At 33.7% G+C, this 22,578-nt stretch overlaps 1 protein-coding gene across 1 annotated transcript; it reads left to right on the top strand.

The window, feature by feature from the left end:
- The first annotated feature begins 5,194 nt into the window (after nucleotides 1–5,194).
- LOC119067073 (serine-rich adhesin for platelets) lies at nucleotides 5,195–22,301 on the top strand. The gene is made up of 9 exons (XM_037169805.1): nucleotides 5,195–5,385; nucleotides 16,202–16,469; nucleotides 17,518–17,643; nucleotides 17,709–17,824; nucleotides 17,960–18,087; nucleotides 18,249–18,350; nucleotides 18,417–18,585; nucleotides 18,649–18,849; nucleotides 18,914–22,301. The coding sequence occupies exons 2-9, from the start codon at nucleotides 16,290–16,292 to the stop codon at nucleotides 22,053–22,055; spliced, it is 4,164 nt and encodes a 1,387-aa protein (XP_037025700.1). The 5' UTR covers nucleotides 5,195–5,385; nucleotides 16,202–16,289; the 3' UTR covers nucleotides 22,056–22,301.
- Nucleotides 22,302–22,578: the final 277 nt, after the last annotated feature.

Raw genomic sequence — 22,578 nt, 5'->3', positions numbered from 1 at the left:
CAATGTTATTATTAGTAATATTTAAAAAGACCCTATCTACTGCAGTGAACAGAAATTCACGTGCAAATAAATGTTTCTCCATTTCAACTGTTAAAGCCTAACAATTTGAAACTCTCAATCATTCCGCTCATCTATCACATGTTTGTGGATCTTTTGCCGGATTATATTACTTTACTGTCACTATTAATGCTTTGTGGAACTGAGTGGATTTAAATTAGTAACAAAGTGTTCAGTACGAAAAATGAATTGTTACAGTATTACTAGTAAAAATTTACGTTGTTGAAAATTTATTTATTTATTTTGTATAAACCATAACAACGAAAAAAAAAGGAAAAAGAAAGTGGAAAGAAAAAACTATGTACCTAACGTGCACAATTATTATCATCTGCAACAATAAAAGACATTCACAATTGTTTATTGATTATGAAATCACTCAGAGAATTTCGGTTTTCTTCGCTCATACAAAAGCACGAATTTCAAATTTACTAAAACCAACCCAACAGTCATTAATCTAAACAGTTATTCGTCTAACTCACGGAATTTTTCACAAAATTGACAGTCCGTGTCGGCATTCAATGAAAGTATAAACCAGGTATGGTCTGTTCATACAAACCCGGAGAACATGACGATTTCATACAAACAAATTCACCTCTCATGAGTTGTGATTGTAGGCATTCGCTTGATTTCCACTTACCGAAAAAATACTCTGTGTGAGAGGCAAAATTGCATTTTTTCAATTTTTGCTTTGTTTGTTTGACAGCTGGCTCTCTCATGGAGTACTTTTTGTTGAGTGAAAACCATTTTTAAGCGTAGCCAAGGCCCCTCTCATTAGAACAAAATGACAAATGAAAATGAAAAATCACCACTTGAATGTGCACAGACAGCAACGTAACTTGAATTCGACATAATTCAAGTTAACTTGTTTATGCGCGAAGGATTTAAAGGTCGCAGTAAATATTCGAAGTTTGTTTAACCAAATCCTTTGAATTAAATGATTTGTTGTCAGAATGGTGCATTGAATTATGGGATAGTATTTTCGATGCATTTTAAGACTGCAAAACATTAAATTGAATTAAATGTTTCACACATAAAATGTCATTGGATACATGAAGCAGGTACGATTGTTAGGTTCAAAAGAGAAAAGTACATTTTGGTCAGTGGTGTGTGATTTTTCATCGAATTTCGGCTCATAAATACTCTAGGTACCTCTATGAGCGTAGCTCAAAAAAAAGATTTAACGATTTTTCTTAAATGATAGAGAGAGACAGACGGAAACTTGACTTTTTTGGTATTGCATTTGGTAAAATTGCAACATAATCCGTTTTCGATCTTAGCTGATTTCATTAAATTTCAAAACAAACATTTGAGTTATTTGTGTAACATTTCTATGCAGTTGATGTCACGTCACGTGGTGCGTATTTATGTTATACAAGTTATTAAATGGTTTATGAATGCTTTTTCAAAGCTTTATATTTACGATAAAAAGTAAAATCGATCAAATTGAAATATGCTATAAAATATTAAAATTAGAAACATTTCATAACAAATATTTGCTCATCTTAAATTGATGCAAACAAAAAAAAATTCAGCTAAAAAATCACATTTATTAATTATTTAAAAAAAAAAACGTATGTCAAACATACTGAAATAATGTTTTCTTTAGCCAATTTGATGTTATTTAGTTGCTTTAAAGCTTTTGTCATCATATCCGGAAGCTTTTAGATTAGCGCAACCTACTCACCATGTATATTTATGACTATTAATTGAAGAAAAGGAGAGAAAATATAAATTAATTATATTGATAACCTAATCAACATATTATTAATAATTATATATCATTACTGTTCTCATTAAAAATGACATTATAATCGCAATATCCAATTTTTCCGTAGCTTGGAATAGTGTTACAAAAGTATAAAAAAGAGGAAGAAGAAGTGGACGAATAAAATATAAACTTGATTATTAATCTATGTTAAAAATATATTTGTTGTGACCATGTTAACGAAAATTCAGTGAAATATACAAGTATTATGTATAACTTCAAACTATTTTTGACTTTATTTGCATCACTGCCGCAAAACGGAAGGAGATCACAATTTTTTGATGGATTTTCGAGTACCAGTCCAAAATTAGCAAACAATTACCATGTACCATTTCTCATTTCGCAATTCAAAAACTATCAAAAAAAGGTCGAAAAAAGAAATCGCCTAAAACCACTTACAGTGGAGGTGTGACGCAAGTCCTGTTATCCACTTACAAAAGAACTGATGAGGAAAGTACGCGAAAGTTTTATCAACAAAAATCTTACCAGAAAAATTTTAGGAAGAAAATTATAATAAAAAAGTTTGCGTCAAAAAGTGGCAGATGATTCGGCTTTCTTCCGTATGAATTCCATTCTTTAAAGGAATATATTTCACAATTTTAAAAATTTTCTATGATTATCAACTCATATAAATTTCACATAATAAATTATTGCGCTCAAAATTTAGAAATGAAAGTTTCAATGATCTGACCAAGGTTCTGAAACAACAGGTTAAGACACTTCCGAGTTGATCACGAACATTTTGAAAATTTAGACACATTTCGTTAAACACATTCGTTACAGACAGAGAAATGTTAAGTTGGTACACACGCAGCTAGATAGAAGTAGGAATATGTGAATAACAGCTGGCACCTATGGGAGAGAATGCGACAGAATTTCATACCAATTTTCTCCATATAGGGTCCAGCTGTCATTCACATGTTCCTACTTCTATCTAGCCGCATGAGTACCAACTTAACATTTCTCTGGTTACAGATTATCTGGAGGGTCAACTCGATAAAAATGTTTTTTTTTTTCTAGTTTTCTTATCATACAAACTGTAATGAGTGTGTCTAACAAAATTTTCCAAAATTTGTGTGCTACTCTCTTTCGTGTGAAACGATTTTATTTGTTTTTAATTGATTACTGTCCCTATCTAAAAAGTATAGATTTTGGCATGCGCATGGCATACTTTATGAACGACGCCAACAAATGTGCATTCTGTCACTAGGACCAAAAAGGTGTATTTTTTACCCAGGTGATGAAAACGTCTGAAGAAAGAAAAGCAGAAACAGAAAAGCATATCGCAGCGAAGTCGAAGTACGCCCTTACCACCATCAGCCCACCAAAAAGTCACATATACAGAATTTGACACAACTGGGACAGCCTACCGAAATCGGACGCATTTTCCAGTTTTACTTACATGCCTAGAAAGGACTTCGACCCTAGAAGCCAAATCCACTTTCAAAAAAATTCTTCGAAGCTTGTGTGGCTGGCGAAATGTGATCAAAAACTGAAAACTTGTATTTTTCTTACAAAAATTTCTCCAGTTACACGAGCCGTACAGGGTCGTGTGGGGTGTCATTAGATAGGTAGTCACAAGTACTATTGAGCCAAATAAGGTCTTACTGGGCTTAAAATTCATCCATACTGAAATATGTGCAGTGAAAGTTTTCAACCGAGACACTGTTCTTTCTCGAGATACACAAAACGTACATGGTCGTACAAGTGCCCATATTTCATCGCATTGTTCAAATGTTAGAATTTTGCATTCTACGCGCAAAAGTCCATGTTCAAATTTAACAATTTCCATTCTCCGCGCAAAAGTCCATGTTCAAATGTTACAATTTTGCAGTCGGTTAACCGAATATAACGAGAGAGTTCGAACTAACAGAATGCGATGTTATTTGACATTTCGACACTTGTAACGTAGGGGTAGTGACTCAGTTCACGGCCACTACAAAGTCCTTTCTAGGTACATATAAAAAATTCCACCATAAAATGCGTTCGATTTCGGTAGTTGGTTTTTCAAAAGAATCCCTCTTACATAACTCGGGATTAAAATGTAAAGTCTAGTTTTCGTGTGTTTCTTAACCTCGGCTTCGCCTCGGATCAACAAAATTCGCACGGAAACTCTACTTTTCATCTTTTTATCCCTAGTTATGTATTATTTATATGCTTTTAAAACCTAAACCAATGTTCTTGTTTTCCTTAGATGTGTAATAAGCCACTTTCGACTCTAAGAAAAACAGAAACATGTAATAGTACATTACTATACCAGTGAAGTAATTTGATATCTCGTATCCAGATGAGTAAAAGTATCCGAGGGCTTCAGCCTATATACTATTAATGTTGTTGAGTACAATTTACAACAACAACGAACTTCTTTTGCGAAAAACACTTCCAAATTCACGTCGTAAGTGTGCCTAAAATTTGAATTTTAAGTGAACGATTCGATGAAAAATTGAACCGAAAAATACATTTCAACGCTTCATTGTATGAAAATGACGCAACGTTAGAAAGACCTCCGCACTTTCCACTTTAAATTTCGACCACACTTACGGCGTGAATTCGATTTATAAACGTAAATTCTGCTTGTATCTCTTAAGACGACTGTAAGTGTGGGATCCGGGGAGCTATCAAAAACCTGTATGATACCGACAAAGCACCTAGCACCATAGAAAAAATTAATACTTTAATCGAAGTACGCGAATATTTCGACAACTTTTTTTCTTAATGTCATTGCAAAATTACCATTAAGGCTGCTGGATGGTATTATTGGTATATTAAAATACTACTTTATTGGACAAGGGTAAACCTCTATTACTCTGCTAGGTGCTTCGATACCGAATATCACACACTGATGTAATTTATATTTGTTCCTCAAAGAGAACATGTTGCGATATTTATATTTACCGTTATATTTACTCTCACGTGAGTATATAATATGGGCCTTGTGACATCACAATATCCCTTTTGCAACATGTGAGTGGGATGCGAAAATTTTTTACTTGCGCATTACACGATAACAAAACAATTTTCATAGAACTCAATGCGTGCATTGTCGATTTCAGATCAACAATAAAAAATTTGAAAATAGATATCATGAAGGGTTGAATTTATTGGACGGATACTACGGACTACGGTCTACGGACAAAGGTCTAGGCATAAGGAGACATTGCCGTTTTTTTTCTTTGCTTCATCAATGTCAATAATTGCCTAAATTGTCTCAAAAGCTCGTTTAAAGATTTCGTATAAAAAAAAAATTGAGGTTAAATTTGAAATTACGTTTTCGCGCGGGGAAAACAAACGAATTGACAACGAAAATTACTATGACGTTATTCATTTTTTACATGGTAGAAAATTATATTCTCAGTTTCTCTCGCGCGCACATTATATTCAGTCTTCATTTTCCCTTCAAAGAGAAATTTTCCTTTCGAAGCTTTTAGACTGTGTTTAGAAATCGAAAGAAAAAAATTATGATTTTCTGCTGAAAAAAAAGTTCTAAGAATTCGAGATTAACAATTTTAGTATAAATAAAAGAAAATGCTACTATCGAATAGTATCGAGCGGACTACAGAAAGGTAACCGAATTCATTGAATAAAGTATTATTTCACAAATTGAAAACCCCCGAATTTAGTGTGAAGGAAAAAATATCGATTATTATTAAATCAGATTTCGTAGTCACAATCGCATTAATTAGGTGGCTATGGATGATAATCTTGTAACGTTGTTGTAGCTGAATATAGAAACAAGCAGATATAATAAAGTGTCAGTGGTGTTTTTAGATATTTTTTTTTAAATTTAAATAACCAAAGTTCTAAACTAATTATAAATAATTCAATGAATCTGTACAAAAAAAAAACTTCTGTTCGCTTTAAGGGAGAGCAACTCCACTTACAATATATAATACAAAGAAATAATTTATACGAAAATGTCACGGTCACTTTATGTTCGATACATACACCTAATCATTTTAAGCTCGATGAATGTAATTTAATTGATAACTCGCCAATTTTTTTTAAATTAAAATTTACTGTGACATTAGCGTAATGGAGCTCTATATTCCAATATTGTCGTATTGTGAACAATATTTTCGATTTTGGCGTTAATTTTCATTTTACCCAAATTTCGATTTACATCCCAAACACTAACCGTTCCAATTGGTCTCGAACGAGAAGCAAAAAAAAGGGAAATACCGATTGATCTCAAAATTACCACAAAACACGATTACCTTGACCTTGAGTAGCTTTTAATGTTACCGTTAAATCTATGACCATGATTTGGTGTAATATATGAATTTTTGCGAAAAGCTTATGTATTGTGAAAATTGCACCATCTAATTTTGTGTCTGTGGTTGAAAAGGCGCTCTATCGCACGACAACGAAACGATATCGATACAGTCCCTAAACTTTAAAAATATTTGATTTCAGTATATTTAGCTAATCCTTCTGTCACATCTTTTGACAGCTTTTTACGTTTTAGTACGTTTTCTCTCCCAGCAGCAAAAACCCTATCCCAGTACAAAAAGTATATCGAATGCCGCAAATGCATTTAAAAACGAACATTCGTTGAAATACTTTTTTATCACACCAAATCTTTATCATTTTATACAAATATGTTCATCTTTATAATAACACAACATCGGTGATTTGCATGCAATTTAAACAAAACCAAATCAATTGTTCATGTGTTACATTTACATTATGGAAGAGGAATGTCTTATTCTTTATCCAAATTTGTGCACAGCTAACTGTGTTTTTCTTTCTTTGTTTAACAAGTGTAACTTTCTGCAATAAGTCACTAAATAAACATTTCGATAAACTACAAAATAATTCAAAAATATTGTATTGTGGCTTGCCTACGTCTACGATATGCAAATTTATTAAATTTTTGTGGACGAAAGAGCGACGCAATCTCAATAAACTAAACAGACATCTGAAACAAATTATGATCGGATCTACTACCCTCTCGTTTTCATACGTTTTGTTCATTATTTCATTATTGTTCCTTGACATTAGAGATTTTTTTTTTTCATTGTGCAAAAGTCAACCGACAAGAGGACAGCGAATTATAAAACTTGTTCTTCAATTTGTAAATTTTAATTTAATTTTTGTGCTTTATTGTGACTTTGATATCAATTTCTATCAGTATTTTCGAAATTAGTTCAGCTAAATGCAAAGGAGTTGCGTGTTCAAATGTTGGATTTGTTGTATTAAATCAGTAAAAATGTTTTCTGTTTTGATCGTCTACAATCATTGTTTGGAATATTCTGTTTCGAATAGTTAACAATATTATTAACCAAGATGGCTCAGTATGTTTCTCAATTCGTCGGTCCGAAAATCAATAAATTGAAACCACTTTAAACATTTTGTGACCTTAACGCCATAATATCAGCTGTGGCTCAAAATATAAATACAAAAATCAAATTAGAATTTCTTACGTGTAGTCGAATTGACTTCAGACATAATTTTGTCATTTCGCTTGCACGTAAGGTGCGAGTTTTTTTAAAAGGAATTTTAACGTGATCTTATGTGTTTAAAGATTGAATTAATAGCTGATGTGTTATGTGACAATAAAGTCACGAAGCGTCGGAAAATGTTTCAATTTTGGATATTTTTGATCGACAAATCGAGAGACATGAAACCTCTAAAATGTGCAATAACTATTCGGTATAAGTATTACCGCTGTGCATTTTATATGTGATTATGATGGCCAATAATATTGATGATGTCTCTAATATCTGCAAGTTCGAACAAAACGCCTTTACGTTGCAGTTTGTAAATGGATGAATTCCCTAAGATGAAACAACACGCTTTTTACGTTTCTCTTCGTAAATGGAATTGTACAAACGCCTTTATGTTACATTTCGTATAAGGATGAATTCCGAAGGATTGTACAAAAATACTTTACAGTAAAGGCTTTACGTTACATTTCGTAAAAGGATAAATTACTAATTGATAAGATTAACAATAAACAGATTATCATTAAGAAAAAAAATTAACAAAATGTTTGTTAAATCCTAGCGATTTTTTGATTTTGATTTTTTGGTGAGATTTGGTGACATCACAAAAATTCGCATCACAAAGATCCGCACTGACTTAAAACACCTCTTTGTCTTATTTTGTCATAAATTGTTCACTCCTTTTATTTGATTGCAAAGAAATTTTCAGAACAAACAGAAAGATGCTTTAAAGAGGAGGTATTTCTTGTCTACCTCTTGAATAAAATTTAAACTCATGTGAATACGGCCGCAAAGCTCACAGTAGTTGAAATTTTCTAGATTAAAAGACTTTTTTAGCAAATAAATCTACTGAATTGACCCGATTTGCTCATCAATAAGGTATGCAACTAGTGTGTTTACGGCCCTCGCTTCGCTCTGGCCGCAAAGTTCACACTCGTTGATTTTTTTTCTAGCATAGACAGCAAGAAATCACTCATAGAAGTCTTTTCAGAACAAATCATAGATTATTGATCCATCATTTTCCATTAACGTTAACTTCGTTAGTAATTTCAGTTCTGTCGAAATTACTCCGTATGATAAGGAGACAGAGCCATCACAAATTTCATTCTTAGTCGAATAATTTTTTTTGTTGAGGATTATTCAAGCTATCGTGCTATCAAGCGACCGACGAGACGAAAATTCTTTTGGGAATATCTCTAAGACCTGCTGTAAGGTGACTCGTCCGTTATTGGCCATCTTCAAACTTAACCTCAGGAATTTAATTCCTCTCGATTAAAAAAAAGTTTTGGAAATCTGTTGAGAAATACTCAAGTTATCAAACGTTGACCCAAAAATTCTTTTGGGAATATCTCAGAGATCTCCGGTCTATTATAGCCCATCTTTGAACTTAACGTGAGGAATTGAATTCCCCGTCGATTAAAAAGAAGTTTTTGGAAATCCGTTTAGGATTATTCAAGTTATCGTGGAATCAAGCGACGAGCCAAAAATTCTATTAAGAATATCTTTAAGATCACCGGTCCGTTATAGCCCATCTTCAAACTTGACCTGAGGAATTGAATTCCTCTTCGATAAAAAAAAGTTTTTGGAAATCCACTAAGAATTACTCGAGTTATCTTGTTATCAAGAGACAAGACAAAAATTCTTTTGAGAATATCTCCGAGCTCCCCAGTCTGTTATAGCCTATCTTCGAACTTAACCTAAAGAATTTAATTCCTCGTCAAATAAAAAAAATAATTTGGAACTCAGTTGAAGATTGCTCAAGTTATCGTGTTATCAAGCAATGAGACAAAAATTCTTTTGGGAATATCTTTAAGATCATCGGTACATCATAGCCCATCTTCGAACTTAACCTCAGGAATTTAATTCCCCGTCGAATAAAAAAAAATTGGAAATCCATTGAGAATTACTCGAGTTATCGTGTTATCAAAGAATGAACAAAGTGTGACAAACATTTTCTGTATTTAAGATTTTTGGTCATACATTCATGTATTTTCAATCATAGTGAACATTTTGTGACAAACATTTTAGAGTGTTTATCATCCGTAAGACCCATGACTTTCAGTCAAGGGAATAAATGCCAATATATATTTCGTCTTTAGTTCAAACATTTAAAAAAAAAAGTCAAAAATGTAAAAACAACTGATTTTGTCATGCAAAAATATAGATAAAAATTGACAAAATTGCCGACCACTAAAATATGTCGTCGATTTATATGCATTTTTTATGCATAGGTAAAAAAGACAGAAACACGCAACGCAATATTTTGTCTCACATCAAAGTTCGACTTGCTTGTAAGACAAATATTGCGTTGCGTGTTTCTGTCTTTTTTACCTATGCATAAAAAATGCATATAAATCGACGACATATTTTCGTGGTCGGCAATTTTGTCAATTTTTATCTATATTTTTGCATGACAAAATCAGTTGTTTTTACATTTTTGACTTTTTTTTAAATGTTTGAACTAAAGACGAAATATATTGGCGCAATTATTTAAAAGAAAAATTGTCTTTTTTGAGCTAATCCGCCTACAAAATTCATTAAATGTTAAAATTATATCGATAAGATCCATTTTGAAAGTGTTGCATTGAATGCAAATAGAATTGAATACAGACGATTCATGGATTACTTCGGGGGAAGAAACAATTTTGGGATCTCGTAAACAAAATTAAAATTGACAAAATTGCCGACCATGAAAATATGTCGTCGATTTATATGCATTTTTTATGCATAGGTAAAAAAGACAGAAACACGCAACGCAATATTTTGTCTCACATCAAAGTTCGACTTGCTTGTAAGACAAATATTGCGTTGCGTGTTTCTGTCTTTTTTACCTATGCATAAAAAATGCATATAAATCGACGACATATTTTCGTGGTCGGCAATTTTGTCAATTTTTATCTATATTTTTGCATGACAAAATCAGTTGTTTTTACCATTTTGACTTTTTTTTAAATGTTTGAACTAAAGACGAAATATATTGGCGCAATTATTTAAAAGAAAAATTGTCTTTTTTGAGCTAATCCGCCTACAAAATTCATTAAATGTTAAAATTATATCGATAAGATCCATTTTGAAAGTGTTGCATTGAATGCAAATAGAATTGAATACAGACGATTCATGGATTACTTCGGGGGAAGAAACAATTTTGGGATCTCGTAAACAAAATTAAAATTGACAAAATTGCCGACCATGAAAATATGTCGTCGATTTACATGCATTTTTTATGCATAGGTAAAAAAGACAGAAACACGCAACGCAATATTTTGTCTCACATCAAAGTTCGACTTGCTTGTAAGACAAATATTGCGTTGCGTGTTTCTGTCTTTTTTACCTATGCATAAAAAATGCATATAAATCGACGACATATTTTCGTGGTCGGCAATTTTGTCAATTTTTATCTATATTTTTGCATGACAAAATCAGTTGTTTTTACATTTTTGACTTTTTTTTAAATGTTTGAACTAAAGACGAAATATATTGGCGCAATTATTTAAAAGAAAAATTGTCTTTTTTGAGCTAATCCGCCTACAAAATTCATTAAATGTTAAAATTATATCGATAAGATCCATTTTGAAAGTGTTGCATTGAATGCAAATAGAATTGAATACAGACGATTCATGGATTACTTCGGGGGAAGAAACAATTTTGGGATCTCGTAAACAAAATTAAAATTGACAAAATTGCCGACCATGAAAATATGTCGTCGATTTATATGCATTTTTTATGCATAGGTAAAAAAGACAGAAACACGCAACGCAATATTTTGTCTCACATCAAAGTTCGACTTGCTTGTAAGACAAATATTGCGTTGCGTGTTTCTGTCTTTTTTACCTATGCATAAAAAATGCATATAAATCGACGACATATTTTCGTGGTCGGCAATTTTGTCAATTTTTATCTATATTTTTGCATGACAAAATCAGTTGTTTTTACATTTTTGACTTTTTTTTAAATGTTTGAACTAAAGACGAAATATATTGGCGCAATTATTTAAAAGAAAAATTGTCTTTTTTGAGCTAATCCGCCTACAAAATTCATTAAATGTTAAAATTATATCGATAAGATCCATTTTGAAAGTGTTGCATTGAATGCAAATAGAATTGAATACAGACGATTCATGGATTACTTCGGGGGAAGAAACAATTTTGGGATCTCGTAAACAAAATTAAAATTGACAAAATTGCCGACCATGAAAATATGTCGTCGATTTACATGCATTTTTTATGCATAGGTAAAAAAGACAGAAACACGCAACGCAATATTTTGTCTCACATCAAAGTTCGACTTGCTTGTAAGACAAATATTGCGTTGCGTGTTTCTGTCTTTTTTACCTATGCATAAAAAATGCATATAAATCGACGACATATTTTCGTGGTCGGCAATTTTGTCAATTTTTATATATATTTTTGCATGACAAAATCAGTTGTTTTTACATTTTTGACTTTTTTTTAAATGTTTGAACTAAAGACGAAATATATTGGCGCAATTATTTAAAAGAAAAATTGTCTTTTTTGAGCTAATCCGCCTACAAAATTCATTAAATGTTAAAATTATATCGATAAGATCCATTTTGAAAGTGTTGCATTGAATGCAAATAGAATTGAATACAGACGATTCATGGATTACTTCGGGGGAAGAAACAATTTTGGGATCTCGTAAACAAAATTAAAATTGACAAAATTGCCGACCATGAAAATATGTCGTCGATTTACATGCATTTTTTATGCATAGGTAAAAAAGACAGAAACACGCAACGCAATATTTTGTCTCACATCAAAGTTCGACTTGCTTGTAAGACAAATATTGCGTTGCGTGTTTCTGTCTTTTTTACCTATGCATAAAAAATGCATATAAATCGACGACATATTTTCGTGGTCGGCAATTTTGTCAATTTTTATCTATATTTTTGCATGACAAAATCAGTTGTTTTTACATTTTTGACTTTTTTTTAAATGTTTGAACTAAAGACGAAATATATTGGCGCAATTATTTAAAAGAAAAATTGTCTTTTTTGAGCTAATCCGCCTACAAAATTCATTAAATGTTAAAATTATATCGATAAGATCCATTTTGAAAGTGTTGCATTGAATGCAAATAGAATTGAATACAGACGATTCATGGATTACTTCGGGGGAAGAAACAATTTTGGGATCTCGTAAACAAAATTAAAATTGACAAAATTGCCGACCATGAAAATATGTCGTCGATTTACATGCATTTTTTATGCATAGGTAAAAAAGACAGAAACACGCAACGCAATATTTTGTCTCACATCAAAGTTCGACTTGCTTGTAAGACAAATATTGCGTTGCGTGTTTCTGTCTTTTTTACCTATGCATAAAAAATGCATATAAATCGACGACATATTTTCGTGGTCGGCAATTTTGTCAATTTTTATCTATATTTTTGCATGACAAAATCAGTTGTTTTTACATTTTTGACTTTTTTTTAAATGTTTGAACTAAAGACGAAATATATTGGCGTAATTATTTAAAAGAAAAATTGTCTTTTTTGAGCTAATCCGCCTACAAAATTCATTAAATGTTAAAATTATATCGATAAGATCCATTTTGAAAGTGTTGCATTGAATGCAAATAGAATTGAATACAGACGATTCATGGATTACTTCGGGGGAAGAAACAATTTTGGGATCTCGTAAACAAAATTAAAATTGACAAAATTGCCGACCATGAAAATATGTCGTCGATTTACATGCATTTTTTATGCATAGGTAAAAAAGACAGAAACACGCAACGCAATATTTTGTCTCACATCAAAGTTCGACTTGCTTGTAAGACAAATATTGCGTTGCGTGTTTCTGTCTTTTTTACCTATGCATAAAAAATGCATATAAATCGACGACATATTTTCGTGGTCGGCAATTTTGTCAATTTTTATCTATATTTTTGCATGACAAAATCAGTTGTTTTTACATTTTTGACTTTTTTTTAAATGTTTGAACTAAAGACGAAATATATTGGCGCAATTATTTAAAAGAAAAATTGTCTTTTTTGAGCTAATCCGCCTACAAAATTCATTAAATGTTAAAATTATATCGATAAGATCCATTTTGAAAGTGTTGCATTGAATGCAAATAGAATTGAATACAGACGATTCATGGATTACTTCGGGGGAAGAAACAATTTTGGGATCTCGTAAACAAAATTAATATTGACAAAATTGCACACCATGAAAATATGTCGTCGATTTTTATGCATTTTTTATGCATAGGTAAAAAAGACAGAAACACGCAACGCAATATTTTGTCTCACATCAAAGTTCGACTTGCTTGTTGCTCGATAGCTTGAATAATCCTCAACAAAAAAAATTATTCGACTAAGAATGAAATTTGTGATGGCTCTGTCTCCTTATCATACGGAGTAATTTCGACAGAACTGAAATTACTAACGAAGTTAACGTTAATGGAAAATGATGGATCAATAATCTATGATTTGTTCTGAAAAGACTTCTATGAGTGATTTCTTGCTGTCTATGCTAGAAAAAAAATCAACGAGTGTGAACTTTGCGGCCAGAGCGAAGCGAGGGCCGTAAACACACTAGTTGCATACCTTATTGATGAGCAAATCGGGTCAATTCAGTAGATTTATTTGCTAAAAAAGTCTTTTAATCTAGAAAATTTCAACTACTGTGAGCTTTGCGGCCGTATTCACATGAGTTTAAATTTTATTCAAGAGGTAGACAAGAAATACCTCCTCTTTAAAGCATCTTTCTGTTTGTTCTGAAAATTTCTTTGCAATCAAATAAAAGGAGTGAACAATTTATGACAAAATAAGACAAAGAGGTGTTTTAAGTCAGTGCGGATCTTTGTGATGCGAATTTTTGTGATGTCACCAAGTCTCACCAAAAAATCAAAATCAAAAAATCGCTAGGATTTAACAAACATTTTGTTAATTTTTTTTTCTTAATGATAATCTGTTTATTGTTAATCTTATCAATTAGTAATTTATCCTTTTACGAAATGTAACGTAAAGCCTTTACTGTAAAGTATTTTTGTACAATCCTTGGGAATTCATCCTTATACGAAATGTAACATAAAGGCGTTTGTACAATTCCATTTACGAAGAGAAACGTAAAAAGCGTGTTGTTTCATCTTAGGGAATTCATCCATTTACAAACTGCAACGTAAAGGCGTTTTGTTCGAACTTGCAGATATTAGAGACATCATCAATATTATTGGCCATCATAATCACATATAAAATGCACAGCGGTAATACTTATACCGAATAGTTATTGCACATTTTAGAGGTTTCATGTCTCTCGATTTGTCGATCAAAAATATCCAAAATTGAAACATTTTCCGACGCTTCGTGACTTTATTGTCACATAACACATCAGCTATTAATTCAATCTTTAAACACATAAGATCACGTTAAAATTCCTTTTAAAAAAACTCGCACCTTACGTGCAAGCGAAATGACAAAATTATGTCTGAAGTCAATTCGACTACACGTAAGAAATTCTAATTTGATTTTTGTATTTATATTTTGAGCCACAGCTGATATTATGGCGTTAAGGTCACAAAATGTTTAAAGTTGTTTCAATTTATTGATTTTCGGACCGACGAATTGAGAAACATACTGAGCCATCTTGGTTAATAATATTGTTAACTATTCGAAACAGAATATTCCAAACAATGATTGTAGACGATCAAAACAGAAAACATTTTTACTGATTTAATACAACAAATCCAACATTTGAACACGCAACTCCTTTGCATTTAGCTGAACTAATTTCGAAAATACTGATAGAAATTGATATCAAAGTCACAATAAAGCACAAAAATTAAATTAAAATTTACAAATTGAAGAACAAGTTTTATAATTCGCTGTCCTCTTGTCGGTTGACTTTTGCACAATGAAAAAAAAAATCTCTAATGTCAAGGAACAATAATGAAATAATGAACAAAACGTATGAAAACGAGAGGGTAGTAGATCCGATCATAATTTGTTTCAGATGTCTGTTTAGTTTATTGAGATTGCGTCGCTCTTTCGTCCACAAAAATTTAATAAATTTGCATATCGTAGACGTAGGCAAGCCACAATACAATATTTTTGAATTATTTTTGTAGTTTATCGAAATGTTTATTTAGTGACTTATTGCAGAAAGTTACACTTGTTAAACAAAGAAAGAAAAACACAGTTAGCTGTGCACAAATTTGGATAAAGAATAAGACATTCCTCTTCCATAATGTAAATGTAACACATGAACAATTGATTTGGTTTTGTTTAAATTGCATGCAAATCACCGATGTTGTGTTATTATAAAGATGAACATATTTGTATAAAATGATAAAGATTTGGTGTGATAAAAAAGTATTTCAACGAATGTTCGTTTTTAAATGCATTTGAGGCATTCGATATACTTTTTGTACTGGGATAGGGTTTTTGCTGCTGGGAGAGAAAACGTACTAAAACGTAAAAAGCTGTCAAAAGATGTGACAGAAGGATTAGCTAAATATACTGAAATCAAATATTTTTAAAGTTTATGGACTGTAAAATATTGTGTTGAGGGCTGCATTTTGTGCTCTGATAAAATACGTTTTTCGCGAAAGAGTGCACTAGACATTATTTGAATTGATTTGTCGTGAGCATAGCTTAGCTGGATTCTGGGACGATGTTGCAAGAACATTAGAACTTCTAAGACAGGGTTTATTTTCAGAAAATTCGTTAGCTCAAATTTTCCTGAATTTAATAATATTGTTAGGAAATTTAGCAAAATTATTTTCCAAGAATAGGCCCTGAGTTAGGCCTCGCCAAGTGTAGAGAATGTTCTCATCAATTATCAATTATAAAAGATAGCAAAAGTATTGTTCCCTTTCTCGTCAAATGTACTTCCCTTTGGCCTCTGCTTTCTAAGTTCATATATATAATGATAGTGGTATACACTCTGACCTATTATTTTCTCATACACACAGGTACTCATACTTCAGCACTGAATTTTAAAAGTCAAACGACCATGTTCACGAACATAATAAATTGGACCTTGATTGCTTTATCAAAAGTATGAAATTTGGAGTTTCCCATCATCTCCACCAACGTAAAATTGTTTCTGCAAAACATGATGTAATAAAAAGTGGAATGTCTACCTCAAACACAACAACATCGGATTTCAATGAATGGCTGCGTGCCATGAAAATGGTAGCTCGCTTACCAGGAGGTATGCCGCCAGAGTTTAGACGGAAGGTATTCAATGATTACACTTTTATATGGTGCTGTGATTTTTTATTTTATTTTATTTTAATATTCTTAAATTGCCTACCGTTCAGAACGTGAACTTGTGTACGATAATAAATAGTTGTTTGTGCAACTAAGCGATAAATGCTTCTTCAGGCACTAGATATGTCATTGTCACGCGATACAATATATATATATACACTTTGTGTACCAAAATATTATTCATCATCGAGTTACATACGTATCCGCAATAGAGTTTTACACTCGCCAAACCATGAAAACACTGAATATCACGCGTCAAAAGCTATCGGAAAACACACATTTTTAGTTCTCTCATAGCAGACATTGCAAACATGTCTAGGGATCCAGGCGATGTTTTCCCTTAATGGTGGAGTTTGTTTATGTTATTCGTCAAAGAGAGAAATTTGATACGAAGGCGGAGCTTACTCTCCGTATCAACGAGTAGTGTGATGCACATCGAACGATCAACTCGTTCGGCTTTATATCGCGTATTTTCGGTTTCGTTTTTATTCTCATTCTTCTTCTATACATTCAAGTTCAACCTTGAACGGTGTCTACTATATTTGGTTTTGTTGTTTGTGTATTTCATGTATGTGACTTCGTGTCGACGAATCATACGTACTTATGCAAAAATTATTCTCTCGGAATACGAATTCACACGTAATACTGTAATTTCGTGGTTTCAATCCAAGTGATGAAAATAACTATTACATTTCGTTAATGAGCTGAGAAACCTAGTCACCTGTCACCTAGTGATAAATGCCTTTCAGGCACTAGATCGTGCGCTTTTTCTGCCAACAAATATTATGCACCTGTATCCAAATGTTTATTTTGACCAGTGGTGATTGTGATCTTGAGCCGAAGGCGCGGACCATAATCCAATTCGTCAAAATAAACATGTTGGCATAGGTGCATATCATTTTTTATGTTTCGATGCCAAGAAAAGCCCAAACCCCCTCTCTGAGCTGATGCATAATGTTAGTCTCACCACACAGATACAGATAAACTAATTGTTCTCATCACACATAAAATTTAGCTCTGGCTGGCGTTGGCTGATCAACACTTTCAATTGAAAGAAATTGATTGGGAAAAGGGACAACAGAAATGTATGTGCGATCAATCGCTAGACGACAACGAAGAGTTGGGTATTCAAATAGTTAAAGTAAATTTAAACTCAACAGCTTCCTATGACTGGGAGAAATTGTTAAATTGTTTATTTTGTTTAAGGATCTGCATAGAACTGGCTCTAGTTTATTTTCCGGTCCCGCTGGATCGCTCAATCAGGCTAAATTGAAAAGAGTGTTAATTGGTTATGCCCGTTGGAATCCGGAAGTAGGCTACTGTAAGTAACAGTATTAATTCGAATCAATTCAAAATTATCTAATATATCAATTTGTTCTCTTAATGCTTCCATGTAGGTCAGGTAAGGCATCGTCTGTGAAGTGTGATGCCGATAGTATGCTCATAGTAATTTTCTTTCAGGGATTTAATATGTTAGGAGCTTTAATATTACAAGTTATGGATAAGGAGGATGTTGAATCGCTGAAAGTAATGATATTTTTAATTGAAGGATGTCTACCAGCAGGTTACTTTAATGGTTCCCTAGGTAAATCAGACCATAGTCCTTTTGTAAAAGGAAAGCATGTTCTTACATTTCTCGAAGTTCCCGGTAAAGCTTCGAGAAATTCGGAAAGCTTATTTACAAAAGAAAAATCTACTTCGGCCAAATATACATACATAAATATTGACCAAATTGAACTGTAACAGGTGGACTGCAAGCAGATATGGCTGTGTTTCGAGACTTACTAAGCGCAAGACTGCCAAAACTTGCAAAACATTTACAAAAGTTACAAGGACCGATGGGCGAAGGTAATTTGCGTTATTGTTGTTTGTGTCTATTTTGCAGATTTTTTGACTTTTGCTTTTTAATTGAAGGTTCATTCGAACCACCGTTAACCAATGTATTCACAATGCAATGGTTTTTAACCTTATTTTGTACATGTTTGCCAATTAATTGCGTCCTAAGAGTTTGGGATTTGGTGCTGATTGAAGGAAGTGATATTCTGTTAAGGACTGCGTTAGCCATTTGGGGACTGTTAGAAGAGTAAGGGGGCACATGCTCCAATTTTTCACACCTTACACCCAATTTTTCGTATTTTCATTTCAGGCGAATCCTAGCTACGAAAACGGCAGATGATTTTTATTGCAAAATGGGAATGCTTTCTGGTGAACTGCTAAACGGTCATTTGTTTGATTCGAATGGTCTCATTCAGAAAGTTGTCGACCTGGGACCTATACCAGAACTACAAAAGCTCAGAGATAAACATCTGTATAATATAGCACCATGGAGGGATAAACGTGGTCTGAAGTAAGCGCGAACGACGTAATATTTTTCACTTGTTCGTGTACTGAGTCTCATTTTCTGTTCGCAGAATATTTCTATCTGACGATGATGGCGATTCTGACGACGATTCCAAGTTAGCAGTAACTGCCGCTTGGGGTATACGTTTAGGTCGGCGAGGATCAATAGGATTGCCAACGACCAGTAAACAGTCAGATGGCAAAGATCGAATTGCTTTAGATATATCGTTGTTGAAGAAACAGTATGACAAATTGCGGGAACGTCAACGACAGGCTCACATAATATTAACCAATACGGCCAAACAAACTGTCAATTCGTCGGGCTCTAATCCTATGTCGGTGAATCAATATCTAATGGGACGAAACGCTATTGTGAGCAAAGGAAAAAGATTGGGACCACTGCAGGGTTCAATACCACCCGCACGGAAGCCGTCTATATCATCGAAAGCTATGAAAATTTCACCCAAACAAGCGCATCGAGACGAAACGGATTCTAACTCTAACATCAGCGACAAAAAGAAACCAAAGAAAATGGTTGCACTGGACAGCTTAGAAAGTCAATCGAATTATGAGAATTATTCTCCGAAGAAATCTTCAAGTGCCACATCAATCAAAAGCAGTATTTCAGATACCTCATTATCAACGCCATCAAAATCGCGGAAACGAAGTGAATCGTCGTCATACAGTGAAGATAGTGATGTTAATTCGAGTACCAGTACAAGTTTATGCGATGACGAAAATTTCGAATACAGTTTGTCGTCAGTGGAATCGAGTCCATTGAAATTGGTGTATAATGTCAAGGAGGGTCAGCCAAATATTGACGAATGTATACGCAGCTTAAACCTATACAAGACTGACGATGGCGTAGAAAATGGTTGTGACGAAGTAATAGCAATTTACGATCAAAATGATGAACCGGCCGAAATCGAACCGTGTGCAAATGATGGATTTGACAGAAGCATAAATCAAACTGATGAAGCAAACGAACCATTGAGTGTATTAGAATTTGATAAGAAAAATTATGACGACATATTGTATGGAGCATGTTGCTCGACAACGGGGGATATGACTGAATCGTTTAGTAATACGTGCGATAGCGTGAGAATAAAGTACTCAAAGAAATATCAGGAGGAGTTATTCGGTCGTTCCCTATCGCCCACTTTTACAACACAAAATTCACCTCGTTTGGATAAAACTGATGCAACGACAATCAAGAGCACATCAGAATTGGTAAACACTCTGGGTAATCAAATGCTTGATGATTCTGACATCTTGATCAAACAAGAGTTGCACATTGACAATCCTGTAGGTATCACCAGTACGAGTCAATTATCTCCAATTGTCGACATCAGCAAATACTTAGGCAATTTTACCATCAGTCCACTTCGAACACCGTCGTCATCATTCCTCGAATATTCGTCGAGTGATTCGATTCACCAAACTAACACGAAATCGAATGACGAAAGTGTGTTTCAGAAGTATCTAGTCAACGACGAAGGGGTCACGAATGAATATTTTGAAATCGTTAATGCTCCCGAACGACCTACGCGTCTCGATCTAACGCAATCATTTTCGGGGAGACCCATCAGTCCAGATAACGCGAAAATACCCAGTTCTCCATACACAGCTGACGAGGCAAACAATGAAATCTCTTTGACCGAAATCGTTGATGAGTCGACGGTCCATTACAAAGCTTACAGTATGCACGAAAATGTGCCCATTTCAACGTCCAATTCATCAATTCGCATTAAAGAATTCCCAGATCGAACAAATTTCATCAAAGAAAAATCTTACTCATTGGATGAGTGCACGAAGGACAAGGAAGAATTTCGACCGACATCATGTCCAGAGTCTAGATGTGACAAAAATAACACCGATCGAATATCGAAAATAATTGAAGAAAATTCGCAAATTTTGTGCAGAATTTTGCAAAAGAAATTGGCTGGTGATAAAGGTGACCCAATGGACGCAAGTGTGACAACAGTTGAATTAGTTCATGTGAACGATGATATTGTGGATAGTTCGACTCCATTCGACGATGTGCCGACATCTGTTGTATACAAAGCGATGAATGCAGAAAATCAAGAGAAAATTGTTATTGATTATACCGTCAGTGCTGATGGTTCAACTGAAGTTAGTTTCCAAGCAGATAATGACAAAATAAATGCAATAGTTCCTACTGAACCTACTTCTCTCAACGACAATAAGAAAGACAATTCTGACGAAAAAATGGTAGATGATGATGAAGTAGCCAAAAGTGAAGGTGATGATAAAAGTTTAACGGACGCAACGACTGACAGTGATGTTCTCAATTACGGCGGTCTACACATTCCTTTGTCTGAGCCTAAAATTTCGAAATTCGACCACAGTTATTTGAACAGCAACACAGATTCCAGTTTAAAGGAAACAAAGGATATATTCGAGACGTTGTCTTCCATAAAAAATACAATACAAAATATCGATTCATTATGTCAAGACGAACGTCGATCGAAATCTCCCTACAGCAACAGAAAGGATGTTAGCTATGCAACAAATTATGGAAGCAATACCGTAACAGAAATCCATTCGATGAAAAAAATGTCGTATGACTTCACTAAAACTGATTACCTGCCTTCACGCTACTCCCGAGACCGTAGTCGAGATGTGTCGCCTCGGCGACGTTTACAAGAAGACGACAAAAAGGAGTACGAGAGCAGAACGAGAAGAGATCTGCCGATGAGCCTACCCCATAAACAAAGCTTCAATTCAGTCGACGTAAGCGGCGAATCGAAAACAAAAGATTACAGCAGCTACATACCAAATTTAACATTCAGTTTATCGAACTATTCACCAGTTAAATCAAATAAATTCGAAATTCGGCACACCACCGTCACATCAACGTTTTACGATCGCTTTTTGTCACAGAAAAAAGAACGATCCACCAAATTGGACAAATCACCGTCGACACCGGTCATAACACGAACCTATTTAGAATCGTTGCGACCACCGTCTAAAGATCGAAACTCAAAGTCGGCAGAAAATTCGCCATCTCGAACGGGTGCCATCACCGACGATTCACTTCTATTGAATGCCTACTCGCCCCCATTCAGCAGTTCGTCAGTACGGAGCTGTGATAATATACCAGCTAAACTGATGAAATCATCGGATTTGAGAAGTAGTTTTCATCACCACTCACCTACACCAGCATCATCATCAGTATTTTTCCAGAGTTGAGTTTCCACATTTCCCGATGAGCTGTAAATGATACTCTAGTGTTTGCAACTGACACTTGCTGTGTTGTCATTGACACACATACACACACACTAATTAAACTTTGCTATATATACACACAGTGTGTGTTGTGCAGTTAACACTTTCTGTGTGTAAATTATACACTTGTGTTCAATAGTACAGTTCAGGCAAAAAAAAAAGTTTCGAGTTATCTCGACGCACAATGTTTAATTTATTCATATGATCATTTCGAACAATTTTGTAGAAAAAAGTATAAAAAAATATTCACCCTTCGAGCTGCGCGAAGTACAATCGCTAAACCGAACTGGTGTGCATACGTTATTTTGCACCAGCTGGTCACATACAATTCCAAATGGGACCAGCTGGTGCAAAATAACGTATGCACACCAGTTCGGTTTAGCGATTGTAGTTTCATTTTCTTATAATTCGCTAAAACTGTACGATGTTAGTGAATTATAAGAAAATGAAACTTCTTTGCGCAGCTTGGAGAATGAATATTTTTTTA

This window comes from Bradysia coprophila, assembly GCF_014529535.1.
Source record: "Bradysia coprophila strain Holo2 chromosome X unlocalized genomic scaffold, BU_Bcop_v1 contig_117, whole genome shotgun sequence".
Lineage (NCBI taxonomy): Eukaryota > Metazoa > Arthropoda > Insecta > Diptera > Sciaridae > Bradysia > Bradysia coprophila.
This window is presented reverse-complemented; position numbering and strand designations above follow the sequence as displayed.